The 18,338-nt window shown below is 56.4% G+C and overlaps 1 protein-coding gene across 1 annotated transcript in view; it reads left to right on the forward strand.

The window, feature by feature from the left end:
* The window catches only part of GRIK1 (glutamate ionotropic receptor kainate type subunit 1), a 119,971-nt gene extending 105,289 nt beyond the window's left edge, over positions 1-14,682 (forward strand). Inside the window, exons 14-16 of the mRNA XM_036352717.1 lie at positions 6,051-6,276; positions 8,218-8,468; positions 14,237-14,682. Of these exons, the coding sequence (XP_036208610.1) occupies positions 6,051-6,276; positions 8,218-8,468; positions 14,237-14,479 (720 nt within the window). The 3' untranslated portion in view covers positions 14,480-14,682. The remainder of the gene's footprint in view (positions 1-6,050; positions 6,277-8,217; positions 8,469-14,236) is intronic.
* The last annotated feature ends 3,656 nt before the right edge of the window (positions 14,683-18,338 follow it).

Raw genomic sequence — 18,338 nt, forward strand, 5'->3', positions numbered from 1 at the left:
AGGCAGGAGGAGACACTGTGGCAAGTCCCTCGATTCACAAGTTGGCTTGCAGCCCAGCAACCCTGTGTATCAAGAAGGAATTTATTTGCAAAAAAAGAGCAAGGGCTGAACCCGATTTAGTTTCCCCTGGAGGGAGGTGCGCTGTCAGACAGCGTCGGGGTCACCTGCTATTCCAGGAGGGAACCGTGTGTCCCAGGGTCTCCCCCCGACCCCGTACCTCAAATCCCTGAGTGACGCAGCCACGGCACAGGGCCCCCCAGGCCGACCTGACTCCACATCAGCGATGCCCCTCCCTTCTCTCTCGGTCACGACCACCCCCCTCCGCCAGCTGCTGGAGGAATGAGAAGAGCTGCCCCTCCCCTGCCCTGAGCCTGGCCCTGCCCCTGTCTGCCCCCCCCCCCGTCTGACCCCCCCCCCTCGCCCCGGCTGCCCCCCCCTGCCTGACCCCCCCCCCTCGGCCCTGCCCCTCAGGCACAGAAGCTCCCGACAAGCGGCATTTCCTGTTGCACACGGGGAGCAGGGCCCTCTGTTCCCAGGAAAACACACACGCAGGCTGTCTCCTCAAGATGTATACACACTTGACCAGCAGGCAGCTCGATATTGACAGTGAAGTGTATTTTTTAATATATTTTTATTGATTTCAGGGAGGAAAGGAGAGGGAGAGGGAGATGGAAACATAAGTGATGAGAGAGCCACGGACGGGCTGGATGAAGTGTGCTTTGATGAAACTCTGCCTCTGTAATTATTCCAAGTGTGTGTACGTCTGGGGGGACACCCTGTGTGTATATCCCTTTGGCAAAAGCTTGTCTCTTTGTTTTCTCGATTCCGCATGGTTTTACGGCTTTGAAAAGCAAATAAATAAAACGCAGGCAGCTGCCAGGAGGGGAGGACGATAGAAATTACCAAAACCCAGCAGAGAAACCCACTGACCCCTGCACTGGCCCTCGATGCTCTTGACGAAGTTTCTCCTTGAAAAACGGGGCCAGGAAACACTCGCTAAAGTTTCCATCAAAACCCATCGACTTTCCCCCGTAAACTTGCTGTTCTCGCAGGCAGGGCGCCCTGGGAGTGCAGATCTGCGATATCTTATTTTCCACATGAAACAAAATCGAACTTTAGTTGTGCTTTTTGTAATACAGCTCCCGCGACTCCCACTCTCCCCCGCGTGACTCGGGGGAGGGCCGCGGGGGGTCTGAGACCAGGGGCCTCGCTGTCCCCTGGGGGAGGGGGGTGCGCGGGGAACAACCACCCTGGTCCCCAGGGGCCGCGCTCACACACGAGAACCGGGAAGAATCGTACCCTCAGTCCCACGCGCGCCCACAGGGCTGTGGAGGGGCAGCCGGGTCCCAGCCGACCTCGTCCACAAAGACAAGCTCCACGAAGGCCGTGTGGCTCAGGGGTGACGCCCCTTGAGCCTGACACCCTCAGACCCAGCGCGGAGACAGCCGTCCTGATGCTGTGGCTGATACGACAGCTGTTGGGTCAGAGGGGGACGGTCACCCCGCGGACCAGCAGGAAGGATGAGGGGAGGCAGGCATTTCAACGTTAAAGGAAGTTCTCCCAACACCAGGGTCCCCTCTTCCTCCGCGTCACACCGTTAATTAATTACCGGACTCTTTATTTTTTAATATGCATTTATTGATTTTTAGGAAGAAAGGAAGGGAGTGGGAGAGAGAGAAACATCCATGATGAGAGAGAATCGTTGATCAGCTGCCTCCTGCACGCCCCACACTGGGGATCGAGCCCGCAGCCCGGCCTGTGTCCTGACCGGGAATCCAGCCCTGACCTCCTGGTTCATGGTCGATGCTCAACCACTGAGCCACCCGGCCGGGCCACCGCAGCACCTTAGAAAACACGAAGAGCCGTCGGTTTGTAGCTCAGGGGCTGAGCATCGACCATGAGCCAGGAGGTCAGGGCTGGATTCCTGGTCAGGACACAGGCCCGGGCTACGGGCTTGATCCCCAGTGCGGGGCGTGCAGGAGGCAGCCGATCCATGATTCTCTCTCATCATGGATGTTTCTCTCTCTCTCTCTCTCTCTCTCTCTCTCTCTCTCTCTCTCTCTCTCTCTTCCTTCCTCTCTGAAATCAATCAATAAAAAACAATTTTTTAAGAAAAAAAGCCCTGGCTGGTGTGGCTCAGTGGATAGGGCGCCGGCCTGGGAATGAAGGTCCCGGTGCGATTCTGGTCGAGGGCAGGTACCTCGGGTGCAGGCGCCCGGTCCTGGTTGGGGTGCATGTGGGACAACCAATCAGTGTGTCCCTCTCACATCCATGTTTCTCTCTCTCTGTCCCTCCCTCTCCCTTCCACTCTCTCTAAAACTCAGTGGGAAAACATCCCCAGGTGAGGATTTAAAAAGATTCCTAACAGACTTGTCCTTTCTGCCTCTCGGGGGGGAGGGGGCGGACTTTGGCCAGCTGAGGGGCACGGGCTCCCGACCTCTGTCACTCCTCCCGGGGGGAGGGAGGGTGAGGTGCCATCGACCCCTTCATAGGGCAGATCCCTGCCCCCTGGGCCAGAGCAGTGAGCGGGCGGGGGGTGGGGGCACTTCCGACAGAAGCAGCTATTCCAGGGAGCACACGACTGGGGGCGTTTCTCGGTGTCTGGGTGCGAGGCAGTCTTCATGGCAGACCTGTGAGCTCATGTTTCAAAGGCCCCGCTAACACCACCCTCCTAACGCCACCCTCCTAATGTCATCCTCCTAATATCACCCTCCTAACGCCACCCTCTTAATGCCACCCTCCTAACGCCACCCTCCTAATGTCACCCTCCTAATATCACCCTCCTAACGCCACCCTCTTAATGCCACCCTCCTAACGCCACCCTCCTAATGTCACCCTCCTAATATCACCCTCCTAACGCCACCCTCTTAATGCCACCCTCCTAACGCCACCCTCCTAATGTCACCCTCCTAATGTCACCCTCCTAACGCCACCCTCTTAATGCCACCCTCCTAACGCCACCCTCCTAATGTCACCCTCCTAATATCACCCTCCTAACGCCACCCTCCTAACGCCACCCTCCCAATGTCACCCTCCTAATGTCACCCTCCTAACGCCACCCTCCTAATACCACCCTCCTAACGCCACCCTCTTAATGCCACCCTCCGTGTCTGAAAGGGGAACCCTGGGATTAAAAATGTGTGTGTTTGGGAGGAAATCCATGAGGTCAGTTTGAGTTAACCTTTTTCAAAGCCGAGTGCATTGCCCGTAATGGACCAATCTCCAACTCTAGACAGAAGAAACCCGTGAAAAATGTCTTCGCCAAGGGGCCTATGTCCGCTGAGGGGTTTTAAAGGGAACGCGGGACTGTCTCCAGCCTTGGGGGTTCGGCTGCTGGCATTACTGTCCATCAACCTGAGACCAGGCACATCGGACGCAGTGGGTACCTTACAGACAAAGACGGGGGCTCCTGGCACAGACACCGTGTCTCCCGCTGGCCGCCCTCCCTGCCAAGTGGATTTTATGCAGTAAATCCTGTTTTGGAAACACTACGAAATTTACTCAGTGAAATAACATATTTAATCATGTGTTAGAGGAAATGGTTGTTTTCAGGGCAGCTACTCATCCCTGATCTAGTTCACCAGTTTGGATTTCTACATAGCTGATCTCCATGTCTTTGGTGGACGTTTTTTATTTTTTAATATGTTTTTATTGATTTCAGAGAGGAAGGGAGAGGGAGAGATAGAGAAACATCAGTGATGAGAGAGAATCATGGACCGGCTGCCTCCTGCACGCCCCACACTGGGGATCGAGCCCGCAACCCAGGCCTGTACCCTGACCGGGGATCAAACCGTGACCTCCTGGTTCATAGGTTGACGCTCAACCACTGAGCCACACCAGCCAGGTGTTTGGTTACTTTTTAAGGTTTTCTTAAATCAGGATTTACTTAAAGTGAAAGCATGTTGGAGATTTTACAGTGTGTTTTCGGTATTTTATTTGTTCATATGGATATATCTACCCCATTTATCAGATCACCTTTTATAGTCTGTCAAAGGTCAATACAATAACGTCCCAGTGTTAGTGGGCGGCTGCGGAGACGTGGCCAGTACACACAGGTGTTCCTGGATCGATATTGCCTTCAGGCACAGGACGGTGTAGTAATTCACGCTGCGACCAACAGGATCACAGCTTCCGTGCAGACCCCACGACCTGGGTGAAGGAAAGGGGGTGAATCTGAGTAGATGAAGCATTCGAGGGACGTGCCTCTGAAATGGAGGTTCTTTCCGACCCGAGACCGCCTCCCGCTCCAGAATTCACAGATGGTTTGCCCGTCGCACCTGGTGCCCGGCACCTGCAACCCCGGGGCCTGTGGCACAGTCGCCGCCAAGGAGAGAGCGACTCTGTCCGCATTTCCTTCTCGGGCTCCGCTAACGTCCGCCGCCTTCCTGACGTCCCAGCCTCCTGTCCGAACCTCCGTCCTCCGTAAACGTGTAAACGCGGCCGTTTCAATGAGCCCATTTCTCAAGTCTTTGGCGGCGTCAGCGTTTCATGCTTCTAAAACAACGATTTCCCCTGAAGGCCGTTTCCTGGCAGAGAATGATGTGCCCGGCTTTGCCCAGGACAGCTGCCCCCCCAAGTCCCCCTCGCACGGCCACTCGGCTGGCACTTCAGCAGCATCGGAGGGTCCCGCCCGAGTCGCACGGCAGGAAGCGGCCTGACCCACGGCCCCGCTGTCCTGGCCACGGGATCGATTCGCAGCGCCTGCGGGTGGAGGACTCACGGCCGTCGTGAGCGAATGGCGCCCGTGAAGCGCGGTGTCTGTGGGACTGTTTACTGAAGTGTCGTTTGTCTCACAAGACCTTCCCCCAGGCTCTCCGGACGGAGCCACCGTCCTCTCCTGAAGCCGACAGTGTCGACCTCGGTCTTAACTAAAGGCAGGCGCCCAGGGAGCCTGGGAAGAAGCACGAACGTGGCCACGCGGAGTGGGCCCCACGCCGGTTCTCAGCCGATCGCCCTCCTGAGCTCGTCGCCTGTGCCCGCCGAGGCGCTGGCTGGTGTGTGGGCCCCGGTTTGAGGGTGACCGTGGCGTCAGCGTGGAACTACCAGTGACTCCCATCAAGTCTCATCTCGCAAAGAAGTGGAGGGAGTGTTGATACAAAGGAAGACAGATGGGGGGGGGAGACACTATGGAAATTACTGTAACATGGTAGTCACAGATCGCCATTCGAAAGAATAGAGAGTCCACAGCTAAGCAATATGGAAACGTAGGCAGTATATTTTAACGAGGAAAGAAGATAGAAGACAGCGGAATATGCAGGTGTGTATATAATACATCACATGTGTGGCTTATTATTAAGTCTATCCCCAAAACGAAGAATGAGGGAAGAGGCAAAAGCATAGAACACTTTGAAATAAAATGCTCGGTCTTCATCACCTAAAATCTGGTTCCAATTAAAAATTGAATGTATCTGTAAAAGGCACATAAACACGCGTGTAAGAGTTTTCTGACCTGAATTTTAATTTGCAAAGAACATTTGTATTCGGGGTTTTCTAGAAAAGGTGAGCATGAATGCAGGTCTTTCAGAAACGGAGCGGAGGCGGCCTGTGACGTGTGCCGGCCGCTCCCAGCACAGGCCCGCCGGGCAGGGGTGAGCCAGGAAGTGTGACGTCCGTGAGGCTGAGAAGGGGCCGGCTGAGGGGCCGGGGGGTCGGTGAGTCCCGTCCTGGGTGAGCCCGGGGCCTCGAGGACTCGCTGTAATGCCCACAGCTCGTCAGCTACCCCTTTCACTGATGCCAAGGTCTTCCTTCTGTCACCGGGAGACCCCGGGGGCTCAGGCTGCCTGTCGCTGTGTCAGGTCATGAAGGCCGGTTGCATCCTATCAGGCGTTTACTGACAAGGCCAGCCCACCAAGAAGACAGGCGCTTACAGCATCAACCCCTGCCTTCCAGCAGGTGCAGGGGACAGGCCTATAAGGGGACAGGGCTAGGGGAGGCTGGGGACGGGATACAGCTATGTGCAGGCTGGGGGCGAAGGTCTCCCCTGCACTGTTTGAACCACCGGCTCTGCACGGCCTTGGGACCATGTTCTCAGCCCCTCCCTGTCCCTGCAGAAGTCCAGGATCTCCACCTACGAGAAGATGTGGGCCTTCATGGGCAGCAGGCAGCAGACGGCCCTGGTGAGGAGCAGCGAGGACGGCATCCAGCGCGTGCTCACCGCCGACTATGCGCTGCTCATGGAGTCGACCAGCATCGAGTACGTGACCCAGAGGAACTGCAGCCTCACGCAGATCGGGGGCCTCATCGACTCCAAGGGCTACGGCGTGGGGACCCCGATGGGTAAGAGGCAGAGCATCAGCCGAGGCTGAGGAGGGCGCGGGCACCGTGGGGCATGGCAGGGAGCGTGGTAGGGAAAGCGGCGGGGAGCGTGGCAGGGAGCGTGGCGGTGAGTGTGGCAGGGAGCGTGGCGGTGAGCGTGGTGGGAAGTGGGCTCGGGAAATCTGCTCCACCTTCCAGGTCTCCAAGGCCTGAGTGGACTGATCACTGAGGCAAACGCCCCCTAGGTCAGAGGCCTGTTTTGAGTCTTCAGTCCCAGACACGTAACCGAGTAAACTTTGAAGTCACTACTCCTTTCATGTTCTGGTGTCTGGTTGAGCCTGTAGGTTTCTATTATTCAAGTTCTAGCATCTGGTTGAGCCTATAGGTTTCTATTATTTTACCCCAAAGGTCTTAACAAGAACATCTTCTGGTTAATTTCCTTGGCATTATTTTCCAGTTCCTACACGTGCCTATGTACTTTTTCTACCTTAGTGGGGCACATGCCTGGGTTGTGGGCTTAATTCGATCCCCGTAGAGGGTGTGCAGGAGGCAGCTGATGGGTGTTTCACTCTCACATCAATGTTTCTCTCTCTCCCCCTCCCTTGCTCTCTCTGTGAAAATCAATTTTAAAAAACAAACAAACACAAAAACCTTACAATTGGGTGTAAATACTCTGCGTGCCCTTAGAGGAGCACCTGCCCTTCCTCAGTGCGACTGTCTGTGGACTAAACTATAAAACTGGAAACTTGACCTCTTATCGTTCCGTCTTCCACCCTTTACCCCACCTCAACCGCCTGTGCGCACCCCCCTTTGCCCCCCAAGCCCCCTGCCTGGCAATAAGGATAGAAAATGACAAGGTGGGTCCCCCCACCTGTGAACTGTGCCTGTGGGAGGAGCCTTTGGGTGGCTGTTTCCTCACTGAGTGGAATGTCACTCTGAAGCCAGTGTTTCTGGGGGGGTGGGGGGGGGAGCAAGGGGCTCCGTCTCCAACACCCTGAATGCACGCGGCCCTTTGAGTGTCCCTGCGCCCCGTGCGGGAGGCGGCCTGGAGGAATCGCTGTTTTGCTAGAAAGATGTGAGCGCGCAGTTCAGCCAGGGCTCGGCCATCGGCGCCCGTCTGGACGCGCACGCCAGAGTGGGGGCGCCTTCCCTCGCGGGTGAGAAGCAGCGCATTTGGGGGCTTGTCATCGGGCTGCGAGCCCGTCACGCTGTGGCCCCACAGGCTGTGGAAGGAGGCTGGGGCCGATGGGCCTCCGGCGGGAAGCGGCTGTGGGACGGATTGCGGGGTGTTTCCTCCGTGAGGAATCGACGGTTAAGCGAGATCAGCTGCTCTTCAGGGCGAGCCGTGTGCACCCACGTGCACGGCCAGTGTCACTCAGGGCGTTTAAGCAGCAACAATGACTGAAGGTGAAATCTATTCGGATCTAGAACATTCCCTGCTTGCCCGGCTGCCGTGGCTCTGTGGCTGAGCGTCGACCTATGAGCCAGGGGGTCACGGCTGGACCCCGGTCAGGGCACAAGCTCGGGTTGTGGGCTCGGTCTCCAGTGGGGGGCGTGCAGGAGGCAGCCGGTCAGTGATTCTCTCTCGTCATTGATGTTTCTCTCTCTCCCTCTCCCTTCCTCTCTGAAATCAATAACAATAGGTTTTAAAATATAATAAAAATTTTAAAAAATAAATAGAAGGGACAGACACTGTGGACAAGGGTTCACCTCAGCCTTCGAAGTACAGGCTTGAGCGTCCGTGCCCTTGGCCAGTCAGGGTGGAGGGTTCCTGCCAGCCAGTCGGTGGGTCCCTGTGAGACCACCCTCCCTCCGCCCCTGTGGTCCCCCAGGCTCCCCGCTCCCCCCACTCCGCTCCGGGACAGAGTCCCTCATTCCCTCCCCCTGTGCCCCCAGCCCCCCCGCTCCCCCCGCCCCCCATTCCTGGACAGGTTCCCTCACTCCCTCCCCCTGTGCCCCCAGGCTCCCCGCTCCGGGACAGGGTCACCATCGCCATCCTGCAGCTGCAGGAGGAGGGGAAGCTGCACACCATGAAGGAGAAGTGGTGGCGAGGCCGCGGCTGCCCCGAGGAGGACGGCCAGGAGGCCAGCGCCCTGGACGTGGAGAACATCGGCGGCATCTTCGTGGTGCTGGCGGCCGGCCTGGTGCTGGCGGTGTTCGTGGCCGTGGGCGAGTTCTTGTACACGTCCCATGGGAGCAGCGACGCCCAGCAGGTGAGCCCCTGCTCCCGGGCCTGGGCGCCTGCAGTCTGGGTTACCGTCGCGAGTTGGGGGACCTGGGGGGCGCTCGCCCCTTTCTGTAACGGTCTGTGGACTGCAATGCCCAGAAGCGCCATTGCTGAGTTAGAGCAAAGATCTGCCGCGTCCCTGGCAGGGCTGCTGGCCTTCCTCTGCCGTGGCCGTGGACGGGGACGAGGGGACGAGGGCAGCCGTGCAGGTGGCATCCAGTGAGCGCTTCTCCGAGCGAAGGGAAGCAATGCAGGCTCCGTCGCTTCTGCAGCGGAGACCTGCTCCTCAGATGAGCGAGGACGGGATAAAGCCGGTCCAGGAGGGAAGCAGCACCTCCCTTAGGCCCGTGCTGAGCCACGCGGCCATGCAAAGCGATTTATGTAAAGATGCAAACACGGTGTCTCCGACCTGAGCGTGGACCCCTCGGGGTCTGACCAGAAAGGACAGCGCCCGTGTATTTCCTTGGCCCGGGGCACGATGAGCCACCCGAATGTCGAGAAAACGTGTTAGACACTATTTTCCAAATCGCAGTTAGGATGAAGGTTGCTTTCAACCGTCAGCCATGGTTTCCTATGATTGTTATTTTTGACGGAAATCACACAGGAGCTTACAGGCCTCTGGGAGGACGGTTGTGGTTACGATGGTTCCTTCACAAACAGACGAGAGTAAACAAGCTCCGGCCTTGCGGGGTACGGGGCCACCGCGGAGTCAAAGGTGCTGCTCCTTGCAGGGCTGACTTGACGCTCCGCTGTCACGCCTTCGAATCCTTAATAATTCTGAACGGGGCTCCAGCCCCCCACTGGGCCCAGGCTCTGCAAACGTGGTGGCTGTTCCTGCCGAATCTCGCTCTATCTCACTTCCCTTTCGCGGGAGCTCCCCAGCAGCTCCCCAAGCCAGCAGGGGGTGGGGGGTGGTTAGGGGTTGAGGATAACAGGCTTCATCAGGAAAATGTGCCCCCAATCTCCAGGCGGCTGCGAGAGCCCTGAGCCCCCCCTGGGCCTCCTAGGGAGACTGTCTTTCCGTAAAGGGGGAGCCGGCCTGGTTTAACCTTCAACTCGCTCTCGAGGCGTCCTGTTGGTGGACGCCTGTGTCACGCTTTGCTGTGCGGCTCACGCGTGCCCGCTGTGCTGGCTGTGACGTCATCCGCGTGCTCATCGTAGCTTCTGGCGTATTCGTGTTTCTCCGTCTCCTCCTTTCCTCTGCCTGCGAGGCTTTGTGTGTGCTGCACGGACTCCGTGTAAGCAAACCCATCGGCGGCTCCGCTCGGGGACCACTCCGTCCAGGATGTAGAAGGTGGCAGATCAGCTCGAGAGGCGAGAGGATGCAGACACACCATCGTTCACACTGTGTAATCGGTTTAGAAAGAAAGGTGCTCCCAGAGGAATTCCCCTCCTAATCGGTGTCACGATGCTCTTCGTATCCGCGGAGCGTAAGCGACCGTCACTCCCTGCCCCGTCCCCGTCCCCAGGAGAGTGAAGCTCACGCGCTCTGTTCAACGCTGGAGACCGAGGGCACGGCTCTTAGAAATGGCCTGAGGGTGGGGGCTCCGCGGGCCGTGTTTGCAGGATCTGCTCTCCCACCCGCATCCCTCAGTCCTGTCTTCATGCCTTAAAATTAAGCCGCTGTTTCCTAAAAAAGTAGATTCAGACGTTCAACTGTGCAAAGCGTGACGACAAAATGCTGATTCTGTGGGATGGGTTTCATCTTCTCTCACTCCCTCCCTCCTCTCCCTAAGGTCCTGCCGATCCCATTCCCCAGGGGGCCCCGTCTCCATTCTGACTCAGTAACAACACTCTTTTCCATTCCAACCCTCTTCACTCGTCCGATGGATTATAGGACAGAGACTCACAGATGCTCAGATCTTAAATGTTCAGACTGTGACCACGAGACGAAACGGAGCCTCTGGTGTTGCCGGGAGCCGGTCCATGCTTGCTGTTTCAAGGGACCTGGCATATATGGCATACTGTTCTTAATATGTTTGCTCACCTTCTTGGCACTATGTGTTTTAACCAAGGTCACCTCTCTGAGAAAGGTTGTTTCCCCAGGTAGGGATTTTCCCTTGAAGTTAGGGAGGGAATAAAACCCCTTAACTAAGTGCCAGGCGGGTAATTAATCACTTTAACTATGAACAATCATGCTTAAGCTACATAATCTTTACTCCCTGGAATGGAGATAAGAAACGCCCTAACCTTTGGAATAGAGATTGATAGGATTGAATCAACTGGTATAAATACAGATGTAATAAGACAGCAAGACACAGAACTTAGAACACAGAATTAGGAGAGACAGAACCAGGAGACACAGAACCTCCACAGAACGTTCTCTAGAGACAGAAGAACTTCGCTGGAAAGATCCTGGACAGAAACTGGAGACAGAACCTAGCGAGAGAACATGGCAAAAGATCCTGGACTGAACCTGACTACAGAAATTGGCAACAGAACCTGACTAGAACCTGGTATCTGAACCTGGCTGGAGAACCTGGACAGAACCTGGCTGGAGAACCTAGCGAGGGAACATGGCTACAGAACCTGGCTGGAGAACCTGGGGAACCTAGCAAGAGAACATGGACACAGACCCTGGCAGGAGATCCTAAGCAGAACCTCTCTGGAGATCCAGACCAGAACTTGGCTGGAGATCCTGGCTAGAGATCCTGGCTAGGCTGCTGATCAACTGAACGCTGTCTCCGTGTCCTTCCTTCTTCGCCGACTCCGTCCACACCTTTGGGGACCCCTGGACCCGCTGGGGTTGGACCCCGGCATCTGGCGCCCGAACAGGGACCCTTAGGTAAGCCCCCCCACCAGGGTACTGCAGACCCCCCTATAGAGGATAAGTAGGGTAAGAAGGTGGATAGTACAGAACTTAGATTGAGAAGATGTGCCATACTAAGTCCAAAGAAAGAAGACTCTGTATTGATCTTTAGATTAAGAAGATGTGCCATACTGAGTCTAAAGAAAAAAGACTCTGTATTGATCTTTTAACACATATGCTTGCTAGCAGAGAAATTAAGGTTACTCCCAGTCAGACAGAACGTTTTATACAAGAAGTATGTCCATGCTTTTCTGAGGAAGGAAAGGTAAATGTAAAGGCATGGGAGGAGGTAGGCCCAAGGAGCCCTATCCTTAACCCCACTGCAGCCTTTCCACCCCGGGAAAGTGCAGGATTGGCAAGCTCTCCCTGGGGTGATAGACCAGGATTCAGGTAATAGCGGAAAGCGCCAATCCTACTCTTAAAATGGATACAAGAGAGCATTTGGGGTTTTTCTTTTTAATGCCTGGCTTTTAAAAAATAAAAAAGGGGGAATTTGCCGGGAGCCGGTCCATGCTTGCTGTTTCAAGGGACCTGGCATATATGGCATACTGTTCTTAATATGTTTGCTCACCTTCTTGGCACTATGTGTTTTAACCAAGGTCTCTGAGAAAGGGTGTTTCCCCAGGTAGGGATTTTCCCCTGAAGTTAGGGAGGGAATAAAACCTCTTAACTAAGTGCCAGACGGGTAATTAATCACTTTAACTATGAACAATCATGCTTAAGCTACATAATCTTTACTCCCTGGAATGGAGATAAGAAACGCCCTAACCTTTGGAATAGAGATTGATAGGATTGAATCAACTGGTATAAATACAGATGTAATAAGACAGCAAGACATAGAACTTAGAACACAGAACTAGGAGAGACAGAACCAGGAGACACAGAACCTCCACAGAACGTTCTCTAGAGACAGAAGAACTTCGCTGGAAAGATCCTGGACAGAAACTGGAGACAGAACCTAGCGAGAGAACATGGCAAAAGATCCTGGACTGAACCTGACTACAGAAATTGGCAACAGAACCTGACTGGAACCTGGTGACTGAACCTGGCTGGAGAACCTGGACAGGACCTGGCTGGAGAACCTAGCGAGGGAACATGGCTACAGAACCTGGCTGGAGAACCTGGGGAACCTAGCAAGAGAACATGGACACAGACCCTGGCAGGAGATCCTAAGCAGAACCTCTCTGGAGATCCAGACCAGAACTTGGCTGGAGATCCTGGCTAGAGATCCTGGCTAGGCTGCTGATCAACTGAACGCTGTCTCCGTGTCCTTCCTTCTTCGCCGACTCCGTCCACACCTTTGGGGACCCCTGGACCCGCTGGGGTTGGACCCCGGCATGGTGTCACAGGGAAGCCGGCTGGTCACCCTTCCCTGGACAGCAGGGCTCAGTCGGCCACGGTCCAAGGGACACCCCCTCACACCAGCCACGGACCCGGGGACACCCACTCACACCAGCCACAGTCCCGGGGACACCCACTCACAGCACCCACGGTTCTGGGGACACCCACTTACACCAGCCACGGTCCCGGAGACACCCACTCACACCAGCCACGGTCGCGGGGACACCCACTCACACCAGCCACGGTCCCGGGGACACCCACTTACAGGACAGAGCTGCTCCCACTCACAGGACAGAGCTGCTCAGGGAGCAATCTCCTCTGAGCATCGTGCCCTCTCGCTGCTCTGGCTCCCCAGCCGGTCACATGGATTCACTCCCTGGGAGAGGACAGGGCGAGAAAGCAGAGGCAGGCGTTGCCAGTATCAACTCTTCTGTGGAACCGAATGGGGTGCCGCTTTGCAAAAGCACACGTCGCACATGGGCGTGCAGGGGGCACACTGGGTGTGTGTGCTTTGCACACACAGAACACCGAGCCTCCTCTCAGGCCTCGCGCCCGGAGGGCTTGCTGGGTGCCGGCTGCCATTTGACGTCAGCCAGATCCACACTGTGAGCCTGTGAACAGGAGCAAGGCTCTGACCTCAGAGGGTGTTTTAAGAGTAATATCAACGAAAACAGCCTGGCCGCGTGGCTCAGGGGTTGAGCTTTGACCTATGAACCAGGAGGCCATGGTTCGATTCCCAGTCAGGGCACATGCCCAGGTTGTGGGCTCGATCCCCAGTGTGGGGCATGCAGGAGGCAGTCAATCCATGATTCTCTCTCATCACTGATATTTCTCTTTCTCCCTCTCCCTTTCTCTCTGAAATCAATAAAAATGTTCTTAAAACAAAGAGTAATGTCAACAAAACAACCCCCCCTTAATGAGATCCCTCCAGGCAGGAATGTGTCAGAGACCTCGTGGCTGGGAGAGAGGACCGGGGTCCTGTCGGTTCGTTCGCCTTCCACCCACCGTGCATGCGAACGGCGTGGTGAAACCCACGGACACGCGCCCTCTGCATCCACGTGTGTCCACGATCACCGCTGTCCCCCGTGTCGCTCACGCACACATTCGCTTCCATCCCACCCTCCGCCCCTTCACAGCTGCTGGCCGGTCTCTGTGTGTTTTCCGCAGAAAATATACAATTTTAAATGGTGCTTTCCTTCTTTTTTTTGATCAGAAAGGAAAGTCACCAAGAATTAGATTGTATTTTAGGAACAGAGCAAGGCTCATGAGGGAAAAAGGCAGAGCCTTGGTGCAGCAAAGGTTTGCCCACTCTCTCCGGCGTCCCCCGAGGGTCCGGGCCTGGGTCACCTCAGGGGGCAGGGGCTTAGCTCTCCTCTCGGCTCGGGCAGGGCACGCTGTCCACTCTGAGAGCCGCCAGGTGGTCTGTGTCACTGCATCTGCGAATGAAACCCCCACGTTCGCCCGCTGCCTTAGTTTCCCCACGCAGGAGAGGCGGGAGCCGGGCTGGCGGAGGTGTGGGCACTGGCGGGCGCATCCTGGTGTCGCACGTGCCTGGGCAGCGGGACGGGAGCCGGTTAACTGACCTCTGTCCTCTGCCTCCCCAGTGCCTCTCCTTCAACGCCATCATGGAAGAGCTGGGCATCCCACTCAAAAACCAGAAAAAGTTAAAGAAAAAGTCGAGAACTAAGGGGAAATCTGCCTTCGCCAGTCTCCTCACTTGTCACCCGAGACGGACTCCGCGGAGGGAGGCAGCGGGGCCCCCCAGGACGGCGCCCGCGGGCAGCTGCCAGGCGGCCGGGGGCTCGAACCTCCGGTTCCTGGAGAAAGGGCTTCTGACGAGCGCGTGAGGCTTCCCGCCACCTGCACACGGCCACCCGCACGCCACCCGCACGCCACCCGCACGCCACCCACACACGGCCACCCTCACGCGGCCACCCACAGGCAGGGCCATCCTCACGCGGCCACCTGCACACGGCCACCTACAGGCAGGGCCACCCTCACACGGCCACCCACATGCAGCCACCCACACGCCACCCGCACGCGGCCACCCACACTCAGCCACCCGCACACGGCCACCCACATACAAGGCCACCCACACGCCACCCGCACGCCACCTGCACACGGCCACCCGCACGCCACCCACACACGGCCACCCTCACGCGGCCACCCTCACGCAGCCACCCGCACACAGCCACCCACAGGCAGGGCCACCCTCACACGGCCACCTGCACACGGCCACCCACACGCCATCCACACACAACCACCCGCACACGGCCACCCACAGGCAGGGCCACCCTCACACAGCCACCTGCACACGGCCACCCGCACACGGCCACCCACAGGCAGGGCCACCCTCACGTGGCCACCCGCACGCGGCCACCCACACGCGGCCACACGCACACGGCCACCCACACGCGGCCACCCGCACGCCACCCGCACACGGCCACCCACAGGCAGGGCGGGCTGTGTGTACAGAGACAAGCCACGCCAGCATTTAGAACGCTCACGACCCCACGATACCCGGAAGGTGGCACCGCTTCTTTCTAAATGAACTGTGCTCGCGTGCCTGGCCCGTCTCTCCCCCAGGGAATCGCTGTGTGTCTCTAACGATGAGTAAATGCAGGGTTTCCAGCACGAGTCTGAGGCGATCTGTCCCGACTCATTCCGCTCGGTTTGGCTGCGGGGCTGTCAGCGGCCAGGTTTGCTGCGTTGAGTCCTCTCACCTGCTCAGTCGATTCTGGCCAAGTTGAGGGCAATGCTTTTCATTTACTCCCAAGACCTACTTACTAGAGTGAAGGAAACCATTCATCTCTGTGTTTACATTTTAGTTTAGAAATCGCTCCAATGGCCCTGGGAACATCGGTGAGGGTAAGTGCCGGGAGCCGGTCCATCCTTGCTGTTTCAAGGGACCTGGCATATATGGCATACTGTTCTTAATATGTTTGCTCACCTTCTTGGCACTATGTGTTTTAACCAAGGTCTCTTCTCTGAGAAAGGTTGTTTCCCCAGGTAGGGATTTTCCCCTGAAGTTAGGGAGGGAATAAAACCCCTTAACTAAGTGCCAGGCGGGTAATTAATCACTTTAACTACGAACAATCGTGCTTAAGCTACATAATCTTTACTCCCTGGAATGGAGATAAGAAACGCCCTAACCTTTGGAATAGAGATTGATAGGATTGGAATCAACTGGTATAAATACAGATGTAACAAGACAACAGGACACAGAACCCAGACACAGAATCTAGACACAGAACCTAGATACAGAACCTACACAGAACCTAGAGACAGAAGAACTTCGCTGGAGAGAACATGGCAAAAGATCCTGGACAGAAACTGGCCACAGAACCTAGAGACAGAACCTAGCCAGAGAACCTGGCTGAAGAACCTAGAGACAGAACCTGGCTACAGAACCTGGATAGAACATGGCAAGAGAACCTGACTAGAACCTGGTGACAGAACCTGGCTGGAGAACCTGGGCAGAACCTGGCTGGAGAACCTAGCGAGGGAACATGGCTACAGAACCTGGCTGGAGATCCTAACCAGAACTTCGCTGGAGATCCTGACCAGAACTTGGCTAGAGATCCCGGCTAGGCTGCTGATCAACTGAACGCTGTCTCCATGTCATTCCTTCTTCGCCGACTCCATCCACACCTTTGGGGACCCCTGGACCTGCTGGGGTTGGACCCCAGCGCATCTAGGTTCTCCAGGTTCTCCAGCCAGGTTCTGTAGCCATGTTCCCTCGCTAGGTTCTCCATCCAGGTTCAGTCACCAGGTTCTAGTCAGGTTCCCTTGCCATGTTCTATCCAGGTTCTATAGCCAGGTTCTGTCTCTAGGTTCTTCAGCCAGGTTCTCTGGCTAGGTTCTGTCTCTAGGTTCTGTGGCCAGTTTCTGTCCAGGATCTTTTGCCATGTTCTCTCCAGCGAAGTTCTTCTGTCTCTAGGTTCTGTGTAGGTTCTGTATCTAGGTTCTGTGTCTAGATTCTGTGTCTAGGTTCTATGTCCTGTTGTCTTGTAACATCTGTATTTATACCAGTTGATTCCAATCCTATCAATCTCTATTCCAAAGGTTAGGGCGTTTCTTATCTCCATTCCAGGGAGTAAAGATTATGTAGCTTAAGCATGATTGTTCGTAGTTAAAGTGATTAATTACCCGCCTGGCACTTAGTTAAGGGGTTTTATTCCCTCCCTAACTTCGGGAAAATCCCTACCTGGGGAAACAACCTTTCTCAGAGAGGTGACCTTGGTTAAAACACATAGTGCCAAGAAGGTGAGCAAACATATTAAGAACAGTATGCCATATGTGCCGGGTCCCTTGAAACAGCAAGGATCGACTGGCTCCCGGCAGGTAAGATGAAAGGCCACTAAAGAGGGGAAATTCGCTCAGAGAGTAAGTGTCTGCCCATCCTGGGTGCTGCTCTGGTTCTGGGGTTGCCATGGCCCCTGCTCTCACAAGGTTCACAGCAAAAGGGAAAGGAGAACATTCCGTCACTCAAAGCAGGATTCAGAGCGGAGGCACCCACGGAGAAGTGTCCGCCTGGGAGGGAGGCCCAGAGGGCTCCCTGGAGGAGGCGTCATCAGGAGCAGGAGGGATGTGGGTGGGGAGGCGAGGGCTCCAGGCCGAGGGCATCACTTGGTCAAAGGCACCGACAGAGAAAGGGAGCTCGGGGCGAACTCCCGAGGGGACGGATGGGCAAGAGGCGAGAAAGAATGGAAGGAAAGAAGGCGGAGGGGAGGGTGGGGGTCACCTGGAAGGCTCTCCCACCAGCAGCAAGAAGACGCACAGCCCTCAGGGTGGGGGTGACACAGCCCCGGGCGGGGGGGTGTAACAGGGTAATGGGGGGGGGTGACACAGCCCCGGGGGGGCGGGGGGACGGGGGGGTGGGTATCGAGGGTGAGGAGTCGTTCATTTTGCCGGGACCTGAAGGGCTCGGCCAGCAGATGCTGGCACCGCAGATGCCGGTCACCACCTCATTCGGTCACTCCACTGGTTTCGAGAGGCTCGCTCTGCAACCGAGAAACTTCCAGTCTCGTCCCTTCAGAGCTTAAGTACGAAAATATTCCCAGGCGTGAAAAGAAAAAGGAACCACCTGTAAGTGTCGGTGGCAGACGTGTCCGTGACCGTGAACGCTCGGGCGGCGAGGAGTCGGCGTTTTACTGGCAGCAGCGAGAAGGCAGCGCCGCCCATGGAAACGCGCCCGATGCTCACACGGAGCAGGACAGGGCCTGGTCCCCGTTCAGGACACGTCCCGTCTGTTCTCGCTTCCTGTCCCGGGAACGGGCGGCCAGAGCTGTCGCCACTTTTATTCCTGAAGTAGATTGTGCGGCAGCCTGGCCGACGGTCATTCCAGGCCCACGACCGCGTTCCTCTTCACTCGTGGGTCACGGAGTTCGCACTCACGGTGCCTGATGCTGTCTGTGGGGCCCCCGGAGCCTCAGAGGCTGACTGGCCTCGGCCTCCCGCATTCTGTACCCAGAGCCGCAGGTTAAAATGAGACCACGGTTACTAAAGCCGTCCGGGATTTAAAAGTGCTTTAGTGGCATTAAGCATAATAAACCAAAGGATAGAGATGAAAACGTTTTCATTAAAGCTTTAAAAAGACTCCGCGGGGACGGGACTGAGCCGACCGCGTGTCCAGGGAACCAAGGCAGCGAGCGGCTCGCGTCCGGAGTCGTCATCACAAACGTGCGGTCAGCTCCGGCCTCGGCT

This window comes from Myotis myotis, unplaced genomic scaffold (assembly GCF_014108235.1).
Source record: "Myotis myotis isolate mMyoMyo1 unplaced genomic scaffold, mMyoMyo1.p scaffold_m19_p_2, whole genome shotgun sequence".
Taxonomy (NCBI): domain Eukaryota; kingdom Metazoa; phylum Chordata; class Mammalia; order Chiroptera; family Vespertilionidae; genus Myotis; species Myotis myotis.